Below are 21,327 nucleotides of genomic sequence, written 5' to 3' on the forward strand. Positions count from 1 at the left end.
GAATATAGCGCTTTTTAAATTAAAAAAGTGAAGCGCTTGCAATTTTAAATTGAAAAAAAAAAAACTAGTATGTAATGGTTCCAGCAGAATGGCATTATCAATAGATGATAATACTTTTGAAGTTAACAATTTTCTCTCTCTCTCTCTCTCTCTCTCATATCTCCCCACAACTTTGAAATAGAATAGCCCCACTCATGTAACATGTTTAGATTTATGTTTGGGCACATAGCATACAGTCTGCATTACCTGAGTACCAGGAATTAAACATTTCCCCCCTCCCACCCCAATTTGGCTGGCACTCACAGACAGACAAGGCATTTGGGGTATTTCAGTACCAGCCCATCTCTAGTTATCAACAGAAGTTTATGAGGCAAAATAGCTATTCTTATCTGTCCAGCAGCTGTTTCAAAGCTCTTTCTATGTTCATTCTGTGCCCAACTCTAGTCACTCCAAGGTCTATCAGATCTTCCTTTTGTAGATTTGGTAAATGAGTGCCATCTATTTCATTGTCCATAAATGTTTCTTTATGTTCACCTAAGTTTAGACTTTCCAACCAATCTGCCACATCTGGTTTAGTCCACAGGTGGACAGGCTTAGTTGTAAAAGGCTTATTTGAGATTGGCTGTTGTAATATTGAGGGAGAAGGAGACCTGCTGCGCCCTGTGGTCAAGCCAAATAAGTCCCCAGAGGGGGGCTGGCTGGGTAGGCTAAATACATCAGACAGAGTTGGAGAAGGAGATGAAGCTGAAGCAGAAGCAGTCAGAGGAGCAGGCATGATGTCTTTATTAATCTCTGTAGGTGAAACCACAGGGCTTGGAGCATGCCTTGCTCCTGAGGTCCTACTGTCATAGTCTGGGGACCTGCTCTGCAGTGTGATCGGCTGGCTGGCTCCGGGGCGGACAGTGAAAGTGATTGTTGTACTTCGGGTACCTGAGACAGTACTCATGACTTCTGTGCTCCTGAAATGGCAAAGAGACGGGAGAAATTAGACACATCCGCAGCCAGCTGAAAGGTCATCCATATCAACACATGGTAAACGTGGTTTTGTAATGACACTTTTTTGCTTTTTCGTATGAGCAGTATCAGGTTAAAACTACTCAGACATCATTAAATCTCTCCCATAAAACAATCATCAATGGTAAGCCATGAATAAAAACAAAACTTCTGTTTATGAGCAGGTCGGAAAAACACTTTCCAGAGCATATTCTTCCTTTGACAGGCTACAATAAATTGACTCATAGTTACATGAGAAAAACGATGTATAATAAGCACAGAGGCCCTTTGTGTTGCCAAGGAAGCACAAACAGGAGTTGATCTTCCCTTCACTGAATGGAGGGGTGGGATCCTTCCTTTCAGCTTTGGCCTATCAGTTTTATACACTGTAAGATAATGTAGCTAATAATACTCTTGTTATGGAAACCATTTGAACCATGTTATTAACTTGGATTTCGGATACTTAAGCATCTACTTATTTGTGAATTTTAGGGTATATTTGAATTCCTATTCATTCACAGAACATGCTCAGAGCTCCTCCTATTTCCTTTTCTGTTCAGAAGGCCTTCTCACGCTTTAAAAATGAAACAGTCCTTCTGACTAGGCTTTATAAAAGGACTTTTGCATTGCTTTTTACATGGAAATTATACTTCAGTGGTTTCACTGCAAAAGTTAGGAGACAAAATTTTTGTTACTGTGCATGCCCAGAGATGCCGTAGTTGTGATCAAGCCACTGACATTTCTCTTGCTTAAAGGAAATGTGAGATTCCAAACTTGGCATGCACAAGACTTCCTGCGAGGCTAGTGCTGATGCTGAGACTGACAGGGTGGGTGAACTCTACTTTTGTCTAGTGGCTTAGAACAGATTTAGAAGCGGAAGGTCGAGATTCTAGTATGCTCAAAATGGCTAATCCCACAGCTTCGACTTCTCAGGGCGAACGCTGCCAGTTAGTGTGTGCACTTCACGATCTCCACCTGAAGCTGCCTTGAACTCCAGAGTTTTTCATTTTTAAAACTCCCTACCAACCGGAAACCTTCAGCCAACTAATTTTAGGCACTTGGAGTCTTAAGCAGGGAGCCCAGGCCTTCTCTATTAGCCCTAAAGTGATGCCAGCAGCTCCAGAAGATGATTTTTAGCAAGCTGTAGTTGTATTTCCAACCCAAACACCAAATACATTCCATATCTTGGTGCCAGGTTGTCCCCAGTCCCGACTTGTCATGCCCTGGGAAGAACTAAAGATGCCTTTGGTATGCAATGGCAAAAACCAATGCTTTTGTTAGTAATGCAGTTTCACCACCGTGCACGAAAGATCTAATGGGGACAGCAAAAGAGTGAGCGTGGTTGCATATAAAGTGCTGCTGTGGAAGCAACTGGGTCTCTGCCTGAATGACTGCTTAAATATTTTGAGTTAACAGTTGCTAAGTGAAATACCAAATATGGTTCATGCAGCAGGAGTCAGACCTACACCGGCTATCCCTGAGGTATGTCCCTCACCACTAGATAGGCTTTGCAAATCATACCGCCCCTGTCATGCCCCCTGTCCTAGGGAATTATGAAGCCGTGCTGAATCTTGCTGTGACCCCGGGAAGCAGGATTCTGTGTGTAGGGTCGCACCCTGTCTCACTGAATGGAGGTCCCAATGCAACCTAACTGTGAACTCCCACAAAAAGGTGAGTGACTTGAATTTGGTCTTCTACTTCCTGAAAGGAGTAGTGGTTAAAACTTTATAAAGATGGTGGTACACACTTCCTCATCAGCTGGTCTAACCTGCTCCCCCTAATGACGCATTGCCGAAAAGAAAAAACACAGGCAGAGAACCAGAGGCAATGCTCATGAGCTATTAACCCCTCTCTCCCATGGCAACTTTACTTCAGCCACAGCTACTCTCCAAAGCCCTCGTTATACTGAACTGGAGGCCTTTCTCAGTGTTTGCTTGGTTTGCTGCTGGCTATCATGAATCCCAGTCCCACCTGCTCCGTGTACCATGCTTGGGTCTTCAGCATGTAATTAAGGTTAGAGAAATCAAGAAGCCACAAAACTAGGCATCACATAACTTAGAGCACTGCTACACTGAGATTCAGAGCACGTTCGTATCATAGTGAGTATCTTTCAAATAAAACTCCAATACTCTGTCATTAGAAAAGCACCAAGAATAACTCCCTGGAGAATATACATGCTATTATTCACACAAACAATCCCACCGACTTCCCACAAATTGTTCCATATATTTCAATGGGAACAGGGGGATCCTTCTGAGGGTTGAAATACCAGTACTTCACTTAAAACACAGTAGGAGCAATACTTCCAGCACTTGTGTCACTGTAATTTTATAAAGAAAGGAAACACTTGGCAAGGTTTTGAGAGCTTCCCGTGATTTGTTTGGAGCTTAATGGCTCCAATTGTCTTTCAGGACGGGAGCTAAACATTCTTAAAAATAAGTCTGTGGCAAGAAACTACTAAATTCTGCTAACCACAGGGAGCAAATTATTTCTACCTACTTTAACTTAGCCTTAGGAGTCTTACATACCTTAATAAGGTATGATATCATTTTAAATCAACAAAAAAAGTGCTTTGAAAGAGCTTGGGATAATGCTCTCTTAGTGATTACAAGAAGGGAAGGAAGACTTCTGTATAAATGTGGGTCTCTCCCTATCTCTCTATTTGCAGTGAACCTTTTATTTAACTTTCTTGTATTGCAAATATCAGAAATTACAGTTTTGTATTCCTATCAATTGTGGCAATACCAAATAGATGATGAAAAACCATCCTGCATTATGCTAGACACTGGCAGATCACTTCTGTTACTTAACTGATAGCTCTGGGTTCAGTGTCCACCTCCCACTTGGTAACTTACTTTTGTGCTTCTTCTGCATATTGCTCCTTTCACAGACCCCCTGTACACCCTTGTCCTGGAAACCATTCTCACTGTTCCTTTAAACAAATTATACTAAGCCACTAACACGAACTCCCATAAAGCAAACTGTGTGCTGTCATTTTAAGCATTCCTCAGACTAGTGTTATCTAACCTCCTCAGTCCCACAGGCAGTAACACGAGGTGAGCAATGCAATACAGGCAAGATTGTACTTTGCTCTTCCTGTCAACCTGGATCACAGTAATAACTTCTTGTGGCTACAAGCAATATTGAAAGATCTGTGGGCATCTTGCTTTTTTCAAGGCATGGGTTCAGGACCACATAGTAGTAAAAGAGAACTCTGAAATTAGGATAAGAAGAATATTTGTTTTAGTTGCTGAATGAGGTTGCAACATCAGCTCAGTTTATAGACACATCAGTACTCAAGCTATTATAAATATCAACCCTTTAATGATGCCCTCATTTCAGAAAGCTCAGAGCACTTCACCAACAACAACAAACATAAAAGCGTAATCCTACAGCAACACACCTTCTCTGAGAAAGTCATTAATGCGATGGCACACTTGGGAGCACAGATATAGACTGAACCACAGATGCGTCCCCACTAGTCACTGCTGCAATGGCAGTGCTATTTAGAGCTGACTTGAAAGTAACTAGCTGGAAGATGACAGCTGATCTAATCACAGCAGTCTGGGGTCACTGCTGCCTGCAACACTATCCAGGAACCTGGGTGAGGAAGTGTGTGCAAAGCTCCATGGTGCTGTGCTTCAGCTGGCACTGGCACCAGCTCTGCCCGCATTTACGGTATGGACAGAGCCCTTCTGAAGGTCACAGCAGTCTGCCAAAACCAAAAACAGCATTTCCAATTTTTCCAGTCTAAAGCCCAAGACTAATTTTTCCCTTCTTTTTTTTTTCCTTTCCTTTTTTTCCCCCTTCTTTTACTTGCCATATCAACTCAGTGTTACATAGACTGCCATAATATGATTGTAATTCATGAAAAAATACACACCTTTGTGTAAGTCCTATCCACCTTAATGATAATTTATGATATCTACAATATGATCTGCGATGCAGATACATCCTTGACACCAAGAGTTGTCTTGGATGTCACGGTTGATCAGTATCCTGTTCAATAAGGGGGCAAGTATTTGCCAGCAGGAAAGTAGACACGTTTCTGCTATGCTGTGGATTTTTCAAATTTTTAATAAAATTTCTCAAGCCTTATTTGATCATCCGTTATACTAAACATACTAAATCTAAGTTAAACCTGCCTAAACCTAAATTGCATTTGAACTGTATAATTCAAAAGGTAAAAAGTATGATAATTATTTGAAATAAAATTTGTCTTAATAGAATCAGCATATGGTAGCAATTTATAAACATTCTCTGTTTTAAGACAGTATTGATTGCAATGCCCATTACATATTGTCTCATATTAAAATCAAAATATGTAATTCCTATGTCACAACGATGCCCTCTCCAAGTATAAAAGCCATCAACATAGCTTGGATGCAAGACATTCTTTTAAATTTTAGATTAGATTTGCAGGATCAAAGTGTACTGTTAATATCCACAGCAACTCAGTGAAAGAAGGCATGCTGCAACAGCTCCTAGGAGTAAAACTCAAAGGATGTAAAAGGATGTGAAACTCAAAGGAACTCATGCTCTTCTCATGAGAGCTGTTCTGTCCTGGAACTTGCCAAGACTTGCTGTCTCTGATAAAGCTCTTCCACTGTCTTAGAGAAAAAAAAATCTTAACAAAAAAGACAATCAATGAATATACACAGGGCTATAATGTGATATTAGGTTTTTGCAGGTTTCTAGGGACATATAAAACCAAAATTTTGTCTTTATTTCCTATAATATTTGTATTTTTGTGTTTTATTTTTAAAATTTTACGTTAGGAAAGGGAGGAAGACAGTAAATTGTCTGATTTCGGGGGGGGAGGAGTGAAAATACGGGTTGATGCGATGACTGACAGGATATAGCGCTTCTTGTAAGGTACTTTACTTTCTTGTAAGGTACTTTAGTGGGAAGAATTGAGAAATGGTTAGTGTCCGCTGCAAGCAATACTGTACCAGCTGAAGCAAAGAATAATCATTAAAGGTCTGTGGGAATCCGTTCAAAACCAACAGGTTCAATGTGGCTGGAGGAAAGAGCTGGCAACAGGCGGAAAGGGAATGGGCCCGACGGGGAGCGGGCCCGGAGGTGGCCTCGGCAGGCTGGGCAGTCTGCACCCGGAGAGGTGGAGGTGAAAACACCAGGGCAGGCTGGAAGCAGAAAGGGAAAAAACTCACCGCCTAAAATGAGGAGAGATTTAGCAGCTACAACTACAGCAGAGCCTGATTATCTAGAGGTTAGTTTGCCTTTATCTTTAACTTCACAAAAGTACCTAAAACTGCACTAATCATACCCTCCAAAAACCCTGCAGAATTTGAGCACATTTGAAAAATGAAGCTCTTTATGTAGGTGCCCAGCCTAGTTCAGGGATCCAGTCTTGGGTGCCCATGTTACGAAAGTCTTTGCTGAATACTTCTCTGATAAAAGTGGCTTTTACTTCAGTTTGAGAGTACATGCTATTCCTGGTTTTTAGAATGGCTACCATTTCTGGATTAGGGTGAGCTAATCCACATAGCACTCTGTAACAAAGTCAACACTGAAATCATTAAAATGCAGTAACAATGAGTGAGCATTAAAGAAAAAGCAAAATGTATAACACAGAATATTCTACGCTTTATGGTTGTCACTTACTTCATGGCACTTCAGCATGACCCTCTTCTGACAACAGCAGTCATGAGAGCAAATAAAAATGACAAAATGGAATGACTGAAACACTGCAGAAATTACTTACAAAGCAAGCAATCCTGTGAAACCGGCTGACAAACAATTAGCGAAATGAAATGAACCTAATGGACACAATAGTAAACTGTAAAAGCAAGGCGTTAGAATTATCCCACAAGAGATGTGTTTCATAAACTGTAAAATCCAGAGATTCCTCACAATAAACCAAAGGTAGGATCAGTCACTGTGCAGGACTCACTACCAAGTTCAGTTCTGCCTTACCTGGTTGTGGAAAAGTAGGAACTTTCCAGGTATTTATTAAAAAATAAAAATCACACATCCATAAAAACCTTTACTATAGGCAGTTTGACCTTTAAAACTATATGAGCTATATCAACACAATACAAATTATTTTTCCTAAAGGATTTAATCCTGCGTGGTTAAGCAGCCTCCACAATGCCTTATATATAATAACTCCATTTATAACAAGCATTTATCATCACGAGTAAGAAAGATGCCCAACCTGCCACAAAGGGCACTAGAGCAGTCCGCCAACACGGCCAGAAAAACATAAGCACCATTTAAAATTTAAGTTGCTTCCTCCTATGGCAAAGCTATTGATAATTTTGGTGTGCAGACAGTGAGACCAGTAACAGTTACTGTTCATTATTCCCCCTTAGTACACTGAATGGGGTGAAGTCATGGTGGAAAGACGATGTTCTCACGGGGGGCTGCGTTTCTTCTCCTGCAGAGCCACTAGGTTTATTCTGTGCTAATCACGCTGACATTATTCAGTCGCTCTTCCAGGTTGCACTGATCATTACGTTGCTAAGCAACTCCGCGGTTCGCAGACAAAGTAAGCACTAGTCTGCTAGCCTGAGAAAAACCTCGCGTTAGTCTTCTCCCTATTTCTTTTATCAGCTCCATATAAAAGCCAGGGGCTTTTTAAGTGAATTTATAGCACTGCTATATTTACACCATAATAGTCGATTCTCTTATTGCACTTCCCATGCCTTCTGTCCCACTCCTGACAACAGAGAGTCACCTTCCAAAAAACTGGTTTTCCATCCCCCTCCCCCCTTTTAGCTCTGCGTCTGGGCATATTCAAATTCAGAAATGGAAATCATGACCAAAATTCATCATTGGACTCTCAGCTCCTGGCTCCCAGAGAAAGCCATGCCCGAGCACCCGGGACCCCTTCTGTAAGGAAGGCTGGGCAGAAAGCGGAGGACGTGACACTTGCATATTATGGCCTTGGATTTAAAACCTAGATTACACACAGAAACTGGAAACAAATTTTACAGTCAAGACTGAGCCCCAAAATTTCTTAAAGCAAACGATGCCCAAGATTAGGAGTGCAATGAACCTATATTGATTAAAAAGCTGCAGTCTGGTACCTTCTGATCAAATCCTTTAGTTATGCTTTTACTTGTATAAATTAAGCAAGCACATCCTTTTGCTTCTTCCTCTTTTTCCTTCCCCTTCCATCCTCCTCTCTCCTTTCCCCCAGCTGGTCACTGCTGCTGAGAAGCAGATGGTGTCCAGCCAAATGTTTCCATGCTCTATTTGAAAATCTTTAAACTCAGTGTTTCCGTAAGAACAATGGAAAATTATAAATACACAGTATAGAATTCTTTTTAAAACAACATATGAAGAAAAAAGCAGGTCTAGGCCTTTTCTAATGTAATAATTGAGAGAGAATTGCTGCTCAGGACTATAGAATAACCTCTTCATAGTCCTCATTTATCAAAAACATACAAAAATATATTTTACGGTTTTCTGTAGCAAGCCATTATGCAACTATCTACAGTTTAATTCACCTCTAGGCTACCTTAACAGTGCAACTGCCATGACTGAACTGTAATTGTATGTCTACTAGTTGTGCAAAAATAACTTCTGGTGATATTTAGAAATGCTATCTGGGCTATAACTTCATACCTTTCACAATGAACAAATATATATTTTTAATTTTATCAGGCTGTTAGTGCTGAACGATGCGAACATAACCCAAGCGAGCCTGTGAACAGTGTTACTATTTATAACACTTTCCAAAACCTCTCTTTGGCTGAAAGATATGAACAGGCCTACTCATTTTTTATCTTCTTCCCTTTAGCAGAGCTAAAGAGTTGTTCTTTAATTCAGCAGAATTCCTGCATTCTCTAAGCTAAACCTCCCAGCTCTCTTCCAAACGCTACTAACAGAAAAGGGAGTCACAAGCTCTGCACTTGGTCGTCCTAGGTTTTAGCGTTAAAAAGAACTCTCTAAACTTTCTCTACAATATAACATATACGGGATTACTCTTGTTTCCATGACAGCTTGCTTTTCTCCAAAAAAGTCATTTAACAGTTCTTCAAAAAAAAAAAAAAAAAAAAAAAGTTTCCAGCCTTTATACCTGTTTAAGTTTCTTTTCACAAAAAAGATGCCTCTCCATTTGCTTCTACATTTGATTTTCCTCTCAGAAATGCAGCACTGTGACATATTTACAGTACCTTGTAGTTACTTGTCTCACAGTTATTTACTAATAAAACAGGAATGAAAAGGATCTCTACTGTAACCTGGAAATAACAATCAGTCTAAAACACAAACAACATGTAACATACATAACAAAGTCAGAGGTAAGATTCATATGGCTTAACAAGATGATCAAGCTTAGGTGAAACTAGTATTCTTAAAGACATAAGAAAAACAGTAGGGAATGAAATGGTCAGATTCTGCTTGTCTTGTAGATACAAGACCAGCCATATGTAGTGTAAACTTAGTCCATGATAACTGAGGATTTTATGATTGCCCAAGGTATTCTCAAATGGACACGGTTACACTGCTGTGCTAACTTTTGTTTAAAGATTGTCCTCATCAAACGGCCAGGCCAGTATGTATCTTTTTTTTTCTTGCACAGTTTACATGGTATTTGCTTTTCATGTATTAAGCCTTTTTTCTGTACAGGCTCCTCAATTTCTGCTCCATTTAGTAAGCAATCAGTGACAGGAATTCCAGAATTTTGGCATTTTCCCTCTCTCTCTTTATTCTAAAAATTCTCTATGAACCATCATACCTTCCTGTCATCAGTAACAACTTACATGTGGCAGGAAATTATATATCTACCTAACTCTGAGGCTTTTGATCACAACGCTGTGTGATCAATCTGAATGAGGTGTCATTTGCAATTAACAGAGTCACTCTCTCCATAAAACCAAATCATCTTTTTATGCATGCTTTTCAAAGGCTGGGTTATTTACCATCCAGCAGAATAATTTTGAGAAAATTTACTTAAATGGCATATTTAAAACAGCCCCAAAACTAGTGCTATTTTTGGCAAAAAAGGCATTTCTATGGAGTAGGCCACAGCAAAATATTTGCAGCATTGCAGTGAAAGACTGCTATATGTAAGGCTAAACCATTCTGTGCCACAAAAAGAAATACCTCGGGCTCTCATAAAACTAACATAAGTCACTTTTTAAAAAAAAAAAAAAAAAGTGTGGATTTCTAGATATTATATCCATATTGCATATCAATGTGACAACACAATTACTTGTGCCTTCACCTAATAGCATCTGAATATTTCACCACTGTTAATTGCTTCTGTTTTGCCAAGAGTAGCTTCTTCTTTTCTAGTAAGAGCAGCATCCAGCTGTTCTGTGTTTTGCACAGGACAATGCGGCTGCTCCTCCGCAGCAGGACATGGTGGCTCTCTGCAATTCTCTCACTTACTTTCTGTAAACTCTTTTGGAAACCAAGTCTACAAGGATGAGTTGCACTAAATTAGCAGTGATGGTGCTCTTGGTAGAAATTTACAACATCCTTCAACCTGTAAACATCATAGCCTATTCACTAAATAACCATGCACAACACAAAACAAACTGAAAACCCATAATACCCCAAATAAGGGGTAGAGATGATGAATTAACATTTTAGTAATAATATGAACAGTGCAAAGTGATTGCAGTAAATGATTAGCTGATAATCACAGATAAGTAGCTTTATACTTCATAATACTGCAGATTATCTGAGATATCTGCATGAATTAAATAATACCATGCACTGAACGTGAACTAGGTCTCAACAAAAATGGGGTTTTTTACCCATTTGTAGCCAAAATAAGTTACAGTACTGAAGAAAATTTAAATTACTGCTGCATTTTAAAATAAAAAGTAATAGAGAAAAATGTGCTACTTAAACATAAATCTAAGTATTTCACATCCAAACAACTGAATAGTTTGTGGAAACAGTCCTCAAAGTTGGAAAGGACCAAGAGCTGCCACCCACACAAAGGCAACCATTCTTGATTCAATTCCATCAAAAAAAAAAAAAAAAAAAAAGGTGATGTAGACCACAGACACACTGGTGATATAGGAACTTCTTCCCCTCTGTGAAACTGTTTGTCACAGACTATTCATTAAGCAAATATGTACAATAAAAGGTATATACTTCTTTAACATATGAAATTTGAAGGGAAAATTAGGGGACTAAATCAACCTTTTATCAGTAAATTATGTTGCTAATTACAGTTACCTCGTACTGAGACTTGCAGTTTTTGTTCCAGTAGGTGACTCCAATCCTTCCCCTGGCTTTGAGGATTTCTCTCTGTTCATTTGCTGCAGTATTGAGTTCAACTCACTAATAACATTAGCCTTTGGGCCTGAGAGAATCGGGCTTTTCACCTCCGTCACATCACCCCATAGCTTAGATGTCCTTTGGGGAACAACTTTAGCCATATTGGGCTGTGTGCTGATCGGAGGTGGGGGCGGAGCGGGAGGAGGAATAACAAAGCTGTCCACAGTTTCTTCAATTAGCGCATCTTTGTAAAGTGCATTGCTTTTGTTAATTATGGGCTTCATTTTTGGCTTAGGAGGTACTGGGGGTTTGTCCACCAGAAATGTTTGCCCATCTGCATAGACTGTACAAGTATCCAAGTTCTCACCACCTTCCGAGGACAAGGTAGAGATGCTGGACACTGTTGAGATAGTGCTGGTTGTCTCTAAGTGATGGTCACTACTACTTCGACTATCTACCTCCTCAATCCCAGAGTCAGTGACGTTATCAAAGCTTTCAGGGGGTGGCAGGAAGGAGGCAGGCAAACAGTTTGAAAGACCCACTTGTTTTTTACTGTCTAAGGAGTTGGTTGACTGGCTGGGGGTAAATGGTGCAGGTGAAGGTGTTCCATTTTTCCTTTGCTTCATCAAGTCTGTCAGAGTAGAACTGGGAGCCGAGCRGTCATCAGGGATATCAAAGCTGTTAGCGAACTCCAAGGGAGGTGGTAGGGGCTCAGTAAACATAAACTCTTCATCAATATCAACTGACGCTAAGGGTGGGGGAGGGATGCGGAATGGCAAGATGACAGGGTCATCGACAGAGCTCGCTGCGACGATGGTTTTGCAGGGAGACGCTGGTGGCTCCGGCGCAGCGGGTACACTCAGCTCACCCTCTGCATCCTCACTCCCTTTCGGTCTCTCTGGCGGGGAGTTTTCAGGGTTCGGTTCCATTTCCACTCGCTTCTCCTCTTCATCTTCAGGTGTGTCATCCGACTTTGCTGTGTCCACAGTGTGAACCATTAACAAGCCAGCTGACTTCTGCTGTGAAGTATCCACAATGTTTATCAACATGTTCTTCTTCTCCTCAGCCTTCTTTTCTTTCCCCACATCCGTTTCATACTTGTTCTCAGTCTCCTGCCTTCTCAACGGACCACGCGTATTTTGCCTAGTGACAGTAGCAGTAACAGGAAATGTCGTTTCAATATTGGGTCGCAGCTTTGTATCGATGTAAAGTGGTTTGTTAAGGTCTGCTTTACCAGCTTCTCCTTTGCCTGGAATTTGCTGTGTTTGTTCTTTCATGGCTCTGTCCCTGGCAGAGAGAGCAAGGGCTAGTGGTGAGTTTGGGTCTAATAGCTTTCCTGTGACCGGGTGAACATAGTTATCTGAGTTGGATGCATTTGTGGACTTAGCTGCCACTGTAGTGTTTTCAGTACCTTTTGTTTTGGATGAAGCATTTAATGTCCTTGAATCACTTTGATTGCTGGGTTCACTACTATTAAAAAGATTTTCAGACTCTCTCGGTGTGGGAATTGGAGATGGTGACATAAGCTGTCGAAAACCATCTTCACTACTAAACATTCCTTCATCAGTAAATTTAGATTGCCTCATACGTGGTGTTGGTGGCGTTAGCCCAATGTCCTCGTCTCCTAAGTCCGTTGAAAGGAAGGCTGGAGAATTGCGCCTTGCTTCCAGCCGCTTCTCCCGGTCCCTCACTGCTCCAGCAATGGCTGCTGCAAATGGGCTACTGACACCTAAATTATCATCAGGTCTGAGCTGCCCAGGTTGCTCTGAAGACTGAGGATCAATTTCCATGCTGCTCCCTTGGCTACTCTTCCCACTACTGCTGGTAGATGGTTCTTTCACAATGATTGTTGGAATTGGAATAGAGCAGGTCTTCTCTGGACTGTCTTCAACGTTAGACTGCTTCACCAGCATCCCCTTCCGCCGTGCTGGTTTGGCTGGCACGTAAACTGCTTTGCTTGCAATCTTCCCAACTTCAGAATATGGGTTTTCTGGCATCTGACCTCTCTTGTTCCTGAAATTTGCCTGAGATGTGACACTCCTACTGTACAAGTCCTCCGAATCCAGTGAGTAACGGTCCAGTTCTCGTCTGTAGTAAATCCCTTTGTCCCGTATCATCGTTCCCACATTTTCAGGCCTAACCAAAGAAATTTTTGAACCTGAATTCTGATTAAATGCAGGTTTAATTGTTCCATAGCTTCTTGATGCTGGGGCCTTGGGAGAGTTGTACAGAGACGGGGAAGGTGGTGGTGGTGAAGGGGGTAAGGACTGTGGTGGTGGTGGGATATCTTCAGAGGTGTCAGGCATTGAAAGACTTCTGGTAAATTTCAACATAGGAGGAGCCAAAAACTGCCGTTCTTCCTCTGTTATTCCTAAAAATCAGAAAGTATATTTAAAACATTGTCTTCCACTGGTTTCCCTCATATTTCTGTGTACAACCTGAATTGCTACAGTACATTTCACATGGCATGAAGCATATGTGAAATTATGAAAGAGCTCTTTTGGCAGATTCCTACCATAAACATTTTTTCTTGTTGAACTTCCAGAGACCTAGTTGCCAGAATTTAAAAGAATGCTACAGAATTTTAATTAAACTGCTCCTTAATGTGTAGGCAAATGTTTTGGTTTTATATATCATCAAGGTAGCTGTAGAGAAGGGCATTTTCTTTGAAAACTAGCAAGCAGGGAAGACATTCTGTGCAGAAGAGTAGCTCATGTCTGGCTCTAGCACTCTCTAAATGCATAAAATAATGCAACTTAGAAACATAATAAATTTTTAAGATACACTTGAAGCTTAGCAAAGGGACTGAGAAGATTCTTCTGGGGAAAAATAATAATGTTTTATTTAAGCAGATAGTATTATATTACAAATATGGCTTTTACCATAAATAAGTTTAAAAATATCTGTGAATTTTAGATGACCAATTTTACAGAAGCATAATGTGTTTCTAATTTGATAAACATCACGGCTAAGGAAGAGTACTACCAAGAGGAAAATAAGCCCAAGTTTGGTCTATTCTTTTTCTTTCTCCTGTGCAAAATCATCTTTTGTCATCACTTGGAATGGAAAAAAAGCTGATTTTTATTCCATTTGATCAAGAAAGAATCTGTTGTAAACTACATAGCATTACAACGCTTTTGCTTCAATAACAAGCGAAAAAAAGAGAACAACATTTTGCCCTAGGTAACGCATTACAATGGACTTGAACTGATCTTTTTTCTCTCTTCTCACTGGCTTTCCTTGTTAAAGAGAACTTTCTAAAGAAAGGAATTAAATTTTAATTCAATCATATTTGCCCAATGTCATCAAGCAGAATGTGGAAATTATAGTATCTTAAATGAGTTTTTTTCTGTGAACTGTGTATAAAAATGAAGCAATCATTCACTGGGGTAAAGATGATGGAGACATAAGCTTTAAAAAAGAAGTAAAGTTACTGTATGTAATTAATGCACAAGTAGACTAGGCATGAGAAGCATTTTACCTATAGATTTTTGTCTTCTCATTGTACCCCGAGGTATACCCAGAAAAGGACCTTGAGGGCTCCCTGGTACAGTGGGCGTCATCACAGCAATACCCTGTCTCTCATACATGGACTACAAAAAAAACAAACAAAAAACCCCACAAACATTAGAGCATGCAAGTCTCTCTCTCACACGTAAATAACTCTTCTGTTATATTTTAATATCCTTCTTTCTTACTTAGAATTCTTACAGAAAATGACAAATCTGGTATATTTTTGGGGAAGAGGTGAGGAGAAAGGGAAGGTTGGATTTTATTTATATATTAATGCAAGGACAAGAGCTGTAAGTGGAGTTAGTTGCAATTATTTACCAGGCAATATGTTAAATTTCTAGCATGTTTCATGCGCTGTGAGAAAAAGCAAACATAAGCAATTGCATTTTGTTTCATTCACTTCCCAAAAACTCGCCACAGGTATTAAAGTTCACCAAGCACCAAGCCAGCTGCTGTCTTCATTTTGAAGGACAGACATACTTGTGGTCTCTTGCACAGAGCCAAAGTGTCTGGCGCAAGGTTGCACAGGAAGGCAGCGTTGCAGCTAGGAATGGAGCAAAGTCCCCTGAATCCCACTGCACTAGACCATCCTTCTTTCTTTTAGGCAATCAGAAGAATTTCTTATATCCTAGAATAGTCTCAATTCATGCTTGAAAGCCCCCTTCCATACCAAGCTGCTGAGAACATCAAAGTGCTTGTATCAGGACTGGTGCTATTGCAGACAAGTAGGCAATTAAAAAAAAGATCTAGACTGCAGGAAAAACAGTATTTTTTCCACATTCAAAGTTCTGCAGAAGCAAGTTCTGCAAATGAGGAATCCAATTTTCAGAGTTTTGGTGTTTAAATTTTTAATACATGCTATAGTATTAATGTCAATTCTTCCCTTACAAATCATCATGTATTATTTAATCAAGATATTTTATATGTCATTAGGAATAATAAAAACCTGCAGTAGGAGAAGCCTTCACATCAGTGGAAATTGTGTGGCTGCGTGAACGGAACTAGTGTACCTTATTTTCAGCAAAGTACTTTAGCTTGGGTTTAGTGTGGTACTGACACCTCCAAGTTCAGATCTTACTGGTGTCTCACTGACTCAGATTACAGGCAGAACAAGTTCACATCTGTTTGACTAACACTGAGGCAGTCATGTTGTAGCTGTGAGACTCTCAGAATAAACACAGGGATATAACGAGAAAAGGTACAGAGGGGTACCTCAGGGTATCATCATGTACGTATCTTCTGTTAAAAAGATTATTATTAGGAATACTGATGGACCATACCTTAAATTTACAAGATAATAAAAGGAGAATAAGTGCATAAGCCATTTTTCTAAAATAATTTCTCTTGTATGCCCAGCACATTGCCAAAGTGCCCCCTCAAATCAAAATTTCAGAAGCAAAAGCAGTATTTCATAGCTACCACTCACATTCATATCTGTAGCTGAGGGAAAACATCTACTAGAAGGCCTCTGTTTAATAGTTGCCACTCTTGAGTCCACGGTTGCACTGTCTGCAATTCTTGATGGCTTGGAAACTGGTACTATTTCATCCACCTTATCTGTAATATAAAAGTATTCAGTAAAATAAATATCATTTGTCCAAAAACTGAAAATCTAAGTATTGCAAGGTCAAAGGAAGAGATTTACTTTTCAAAAAAATGCAAAGAAAAAGTTTTTTTGGCATTTTAACAAGGCAATGCTTGAGCATCATAAGTCGTGCAAGCCGAGCACTTTTTATTGCTGCTACGTAACATGCATGCTTTAGTTTTAAGCCTGCATGCATTTAATGTTTACTTAGTGTGACTCGAAAAACAATCCTCTTCTTCAAACCTTCAAAATGTGAAGGGAGAATATCTATATAGAAATGGAAAGAAGACCTTTAGAAATAATGAATCCGTACAGCACTGTTTCAAATAGAGATACGCAGACTGTACTTAGTCATCAGAATTTCAGTGATATTTTGGACAATAACAACTACTCCAGAAGTGCTCTTTTATGCCTATTCTCTTCAAGTAACTACTTTCTAATCTCTTCATGTTCTCAGATTATTAAATTAGCATTATTGGTAACTGCACCATTTATTAAATGAAACTTTTATATGTGCCTTATATTTTAAGAAGGCAAAATCTGGGATAAACCTAAATGTATTTAGTTGTAGTCAGAAATAGACTGAATAGGCAAAGTCCAAATCTGAATGAGAACTTCAACATCTGGATTTGGGATTCTGATCTAACATATAACATGATGGTAAATCACAGGGAAAATTTTAATCAAGATCTTCCAAGGTTTAGAGTGTTTGTTTTAGCCCCATCACCAATTTTGATCACAAACAAGATTAATCAGTATTTAATATGTCACGGTACTCCCTCAGACTGAGGGCCTCAAAGTGCCCTCAACAATCAACTCATTGAGCCTGACAGCTCCTTTATTGCCACTCTCCTATTAGTATGAAACTAAGGCATGGAGAAACTAAAGGAGCAGCCTAAGCCTAGAGAGTAATTCAGTTTCTGAACGGGTACTAGAATCCAACTTGTATTGCACCCGGTAGGTTTCCTTATTACCCCTTTCATCACATTTTACTTTCCTAAGAAAGCATAGACTGCAGTTGGCACTGTATCAACTATTCTACAGTTGGTAATCATGTTATTTTAGTGTCTTTTTCCCTTGAAGTTTCAGCAAAGTAAGGATTCTTTACATAGCCTGTAGGTACCTATGAGAGTACACCACCATTAGAAGCGATTCCTTAGCCTGGCTCCTGGCTTTCTACAACCTAACTCAGAGCAACTGTTACTGCTCAGCAATTAGATCTCTCCCAAATATTTATTTGCTTCAGCAGACAAGTGTAAGTAAAAGTACTTCATTAGGTTACTACAGACTTAAGAAAACAGGTCTCTGGTGGCCTAAAGAGAGTGTTACTATGCAAAGTATGGGATTTGGGGATTTTGGCTTTACCTCTCAACTGGAAAGCAGCACACTCAGGGCCTGGATATGGATATGGATCGGAATAAGGCAGGCAGGAGAAGAGATTTTGACCTCTCTAGGCAGTAGATTTGGCTGAATGAAGAGTGATTTTTTTTTTTTTTTTTTTTTTAATGGGAGCAGGTGGAGCAGGAAGAACTTTTAGCCTTGTGGTTAGGAAGAAGGTTGTCCTAACTGCAGATATTTTATTGTCACAGGCATTCAAGGAGCAATCAGGAAAGGGAAGGTTGAGCAGAATCAGTAAGCTGAACACTGTCGAAAGCTGTCTCACAAGAGTAGTGATGCTTTTTCTTTTCAGTGCAAGTTAGCATTCAATGTTTTCATTGGTCTACTTTATTTTTGTGTTTTAAATCATCCAGTGGAAGGAGTAAAGGAACCATCACATGTATTCAAAAATAAAACACGCTTCAAATCACATTTCATAAGACTTTGTAATACAAACTGCGCACTTCCGAAAGAAAAATATCTGCACTTCTGCTCAGCAAAAGGCATCAGAAAGCAATGGTGTAACCATAAACATTTGAACTATACAGCAAAAATATGGCTAGACTGTAGAATCGTATTCAAGGGGACCTATCACCAGGAGCTTCAAGGGTGCAGAGATTTCACATTAAGTCTCTCCAACCCTTTTATCATCCCAGAAGACAAAAAACTGGTGTTTGGGATAGAGAGAGAAGGAAACTTGGGAAACTGAAGCACTAAGTACTCAAAATCTGTAAATAAGAAATATAAATATACCATTTAAGAATTGATCCCCTTTATTTTTAACAGACACATGTAACCATATACCCATTCAGACAACAAAAAGCTACAGGGAAAGAGTGATGAGGCTATGACAGACACTTGAAAAACATGAAAATATTTGTTCAGGGGATGAAACACACATACCCTTCAACTGCATTGATTTTGCTCGACAATACCAGAAGTCAGATCCAAATTTTGGATCTGACCAAAATATCAGTTGGTACCAATTCTTAGTATCACCTGCTACCTCCAATTGGGAAAACATTTATTCTGTCCAAGTTTATTGCACATTTCTGGACTGTAGACAGGTTCTCAGTCCTTCTTACCCTATAGCTTCTCCCATCCAAGTGGTGCTTTGTGCCTTTCCAAATCTAGTTAAAGCACTTTGAAATGGGAGAGGAGATCAGGTTAAAAGCTTAAGGTGGTTTGCAAGAAATGCTTTAGGGGTTTCTTGCATATTATTTCCAACAGCAGCACTGCTACATCTGCACAGCTTGTTCTTTTGCTCTACTGTCTTTGATCAGAATGCAAAGGTAGGCTGCAGGGTGGCTTTTTAGAACTCCAACAAAAAAATCTGAAGCTACAAAAGCAGCCAGTCTGTGGAATAAAATTAATCCTAAATGGCAGCAGCTACATGGCGGGTCCTGCAGAATACATCAAAATTTTAGCATCTGGCTGCAACTGCACCATACTTTTGAAGTGAAAGCATTGTATAAAATAAAAACATTCTCATTGTATTATCATACATGTGCTAATTAGGCCAAGAAAATTAACTGGCTGACTTGTATTTAGCTTCATTCAAACTCATCTCAAAGTAGTAAGACATAAGCATGTTGGGACAAACTTTCACTTGCCTTTGCCTTTATGAACAGATGAGGCTGTTCAACTTCACAGTACGTGTGCAAACCATATATGCACCAGAAATACATGTTCAAAAGGCAGCACATCCTGGAATAATTTGTCAGCCTTACTAAAGGATTTTTTTCCTCCAACCTTCTTGTGATCTTAAGTATTTTGCAGCATGCATTTCTTGTACCAGTGAGAGGGGAATCTCACAAGCTTGTATTGGAAATTATCTGAGGATACCTTTACAAACTGTTTTAACAAAAGAGAGAGAAAAAAGCCACAGAAAGGGTGCAGAAATTTTGCACCTGGTGTGAGGTGTGTTGACGGTGGCCAAAGCAATATCCGATGATATTCTTTAAGAGAACGTAGCTGGATTTAGGTGATAGGGAAGAAATATCCTGTACTGGAAAGAGCCTACACTTGAGGTTGACCATTCCAGCTGCATTTCATGTTAAACTGGTCATTTAGCAAAGTACAGCCACAAGTGTGCGCGCGCACACACACACACACACACACACACACACTTACAAGGGAGCAATTTGTGGCTGACTGGTAGAACAACAAAATGTTATCATATGCTTTATTTTGGTTAACTCCAGTCTCAGAGAAAGAGAGGGGAGAAAGTGAGGGCTAGGGCTCGCTGGAGGGAGAGCAAGAGAGACAGAGCACAGCTCAACTGTAAGCGCAGAAGAGGATTTTTAGGCCTACAGTTATTCACTAAGATTTGCCAGAGGAGGAATTCACTACTGTTTTGCCATACAAACTCTTCTGAACCTTTACGAAAAGTTACAAAGGGATGTTGAGAGTCAAACACAGGAGCCATGCTACACCTGTGATAATTAGTTACCACTGCTCAAGGGGCTCCTGGTAACAGCGTCCTTTCAGAGAACTGTCAGGGATACCACATGTATAAGCCAGTCTGATGCCTCTGCATGCATTTATAGCAATTTGAGTGCCACTATATTAAATTCCCCCGAGAGAGGCAGCACCAAGAGATATAAAATAATTTATTGCAAAGTGCACTTCCATCTGTCCTGTGGGTTACCAATAGCACCCAAGTTCTGCTCAAGGTGCCAGTCCTCAGGAAATGAGGTGGCCTGAAGGCACAGAAAGTAGTTGCATTTTATCAACATGTAGGTCATCTCTGATGAAAAGCTTTTAATCACAGACATAGTAGCACAGTACCCAACAGCATGTCATGACTTTTACATTCGCCAGAGGTCTGGCTGCTAGGTAAGTTGCTTTTTTTTTAATTATTTGCTTTTTTTTTCCTTAAGTAATTAATATCTGATAATTACAGGGAACAGTCTCCTCCTAACAGATTTGTTGCAGGAGGTTGTTCTTATCCCCCAAAAATACATTGCTTAGTGACTCCTGTTTCCAATCCCCAGACTCTCTCAGAGGAAAAATTATAATGCTGCCCATCAAACCACCAGATCCATCATAAAAGAAACTTTGAAAATGAGAGTCAGGTGCCTAGATAGATCTGGTGGCACATTACTATACAGGCCCCAAAAGTTATATATGAGATATGATCCTGGCAACATTACTGATTATACGACATAGCCAAGACATGTGGATTAGCTCCACCGAGGGTCTTAGAAAGTGAGCTGGTCAGACCCACAGAGGATAAGAATGATCATGGTCCAGTACAAGCTAACCCCAACACCTCAGGCTGGCATGCCAGAAACACCAGGCAAAGACTGATCGAACACAGTTTTGGAGGCGAGTATTGCCAAGACCTGTATACTTACCACCAACTCCAGAATGCTTGCTCAGAGGGGATGGGATAGTGGAGAAAGAAAACTCAAAAAACAGCTGCCTCAAGAAATGACTTGTATTTGTAAGAAAAGCAATGAAGGCCTGGCACAGAGTAAAAAAAATGCTCTTATGAAGTTAAAGTGAAAGAACAGAGGCAAATGTTCTTCAAATACCAGCAGCACACATTGTTAACAGTGCAAATATAAACTACAAAATGTTAGACTAATCTAGTCAGCCAGAATACAATGTTAGCCAATGTGGAAATGGTTGAAATCTGCCACCAATGG

At 39.9% G+C, this 21,327-nt stretch overlaps 1 protein-coding gene across 1 annotated transcript in view; it reads right to left on the reverse strand.

The window, feature by feature from the left end:
- Window positions 1-385: 385 nt before the first annotated feature.
- Window positions 386-21,327, reverse strand: part of SHANK2 (SH3 and multiple ankyrin repeat domains 2) — a 297,654-nt gene continuing 276,712 nt past the window's right edge. Inside the window, exons 18-21 of the mRNA XM_085300991.1 lie at window positions 16,139-16,269; window positions 14,660-14,792; window positions 11,158-13,570; window positions 386-959 (exon numbers count right to left, since the gene is read on the reverse strand). Of these exons, the coding sequence (XP_085157117.1) occupies window positions 386-959; window positions 11,158-13,570; window positions 14,660-14,792; window positions 16,139-16,269 (3,251 nt within the window). The remainder of the gene's footprint in view (window positions 960-11,157; window positions 13,571-14,659; window positions 14,793-16,138; window positions 16,270-21,327) is intronic.

This window comes from Rhea americana, unplaced genomic scaffold, assembly GCF_003343005.1.
Source record: "Rhea americana isolate MKP2758 unplaced genomic scaffold, rheAme1 scaffold_17, whole genome shotgun sequence".
NCBI classification, from domain to species: Eukaryota; Metazoa; Chordata; class Aves; order Rheiformes; family Rheidae; genus Rhea; species Rhea americana.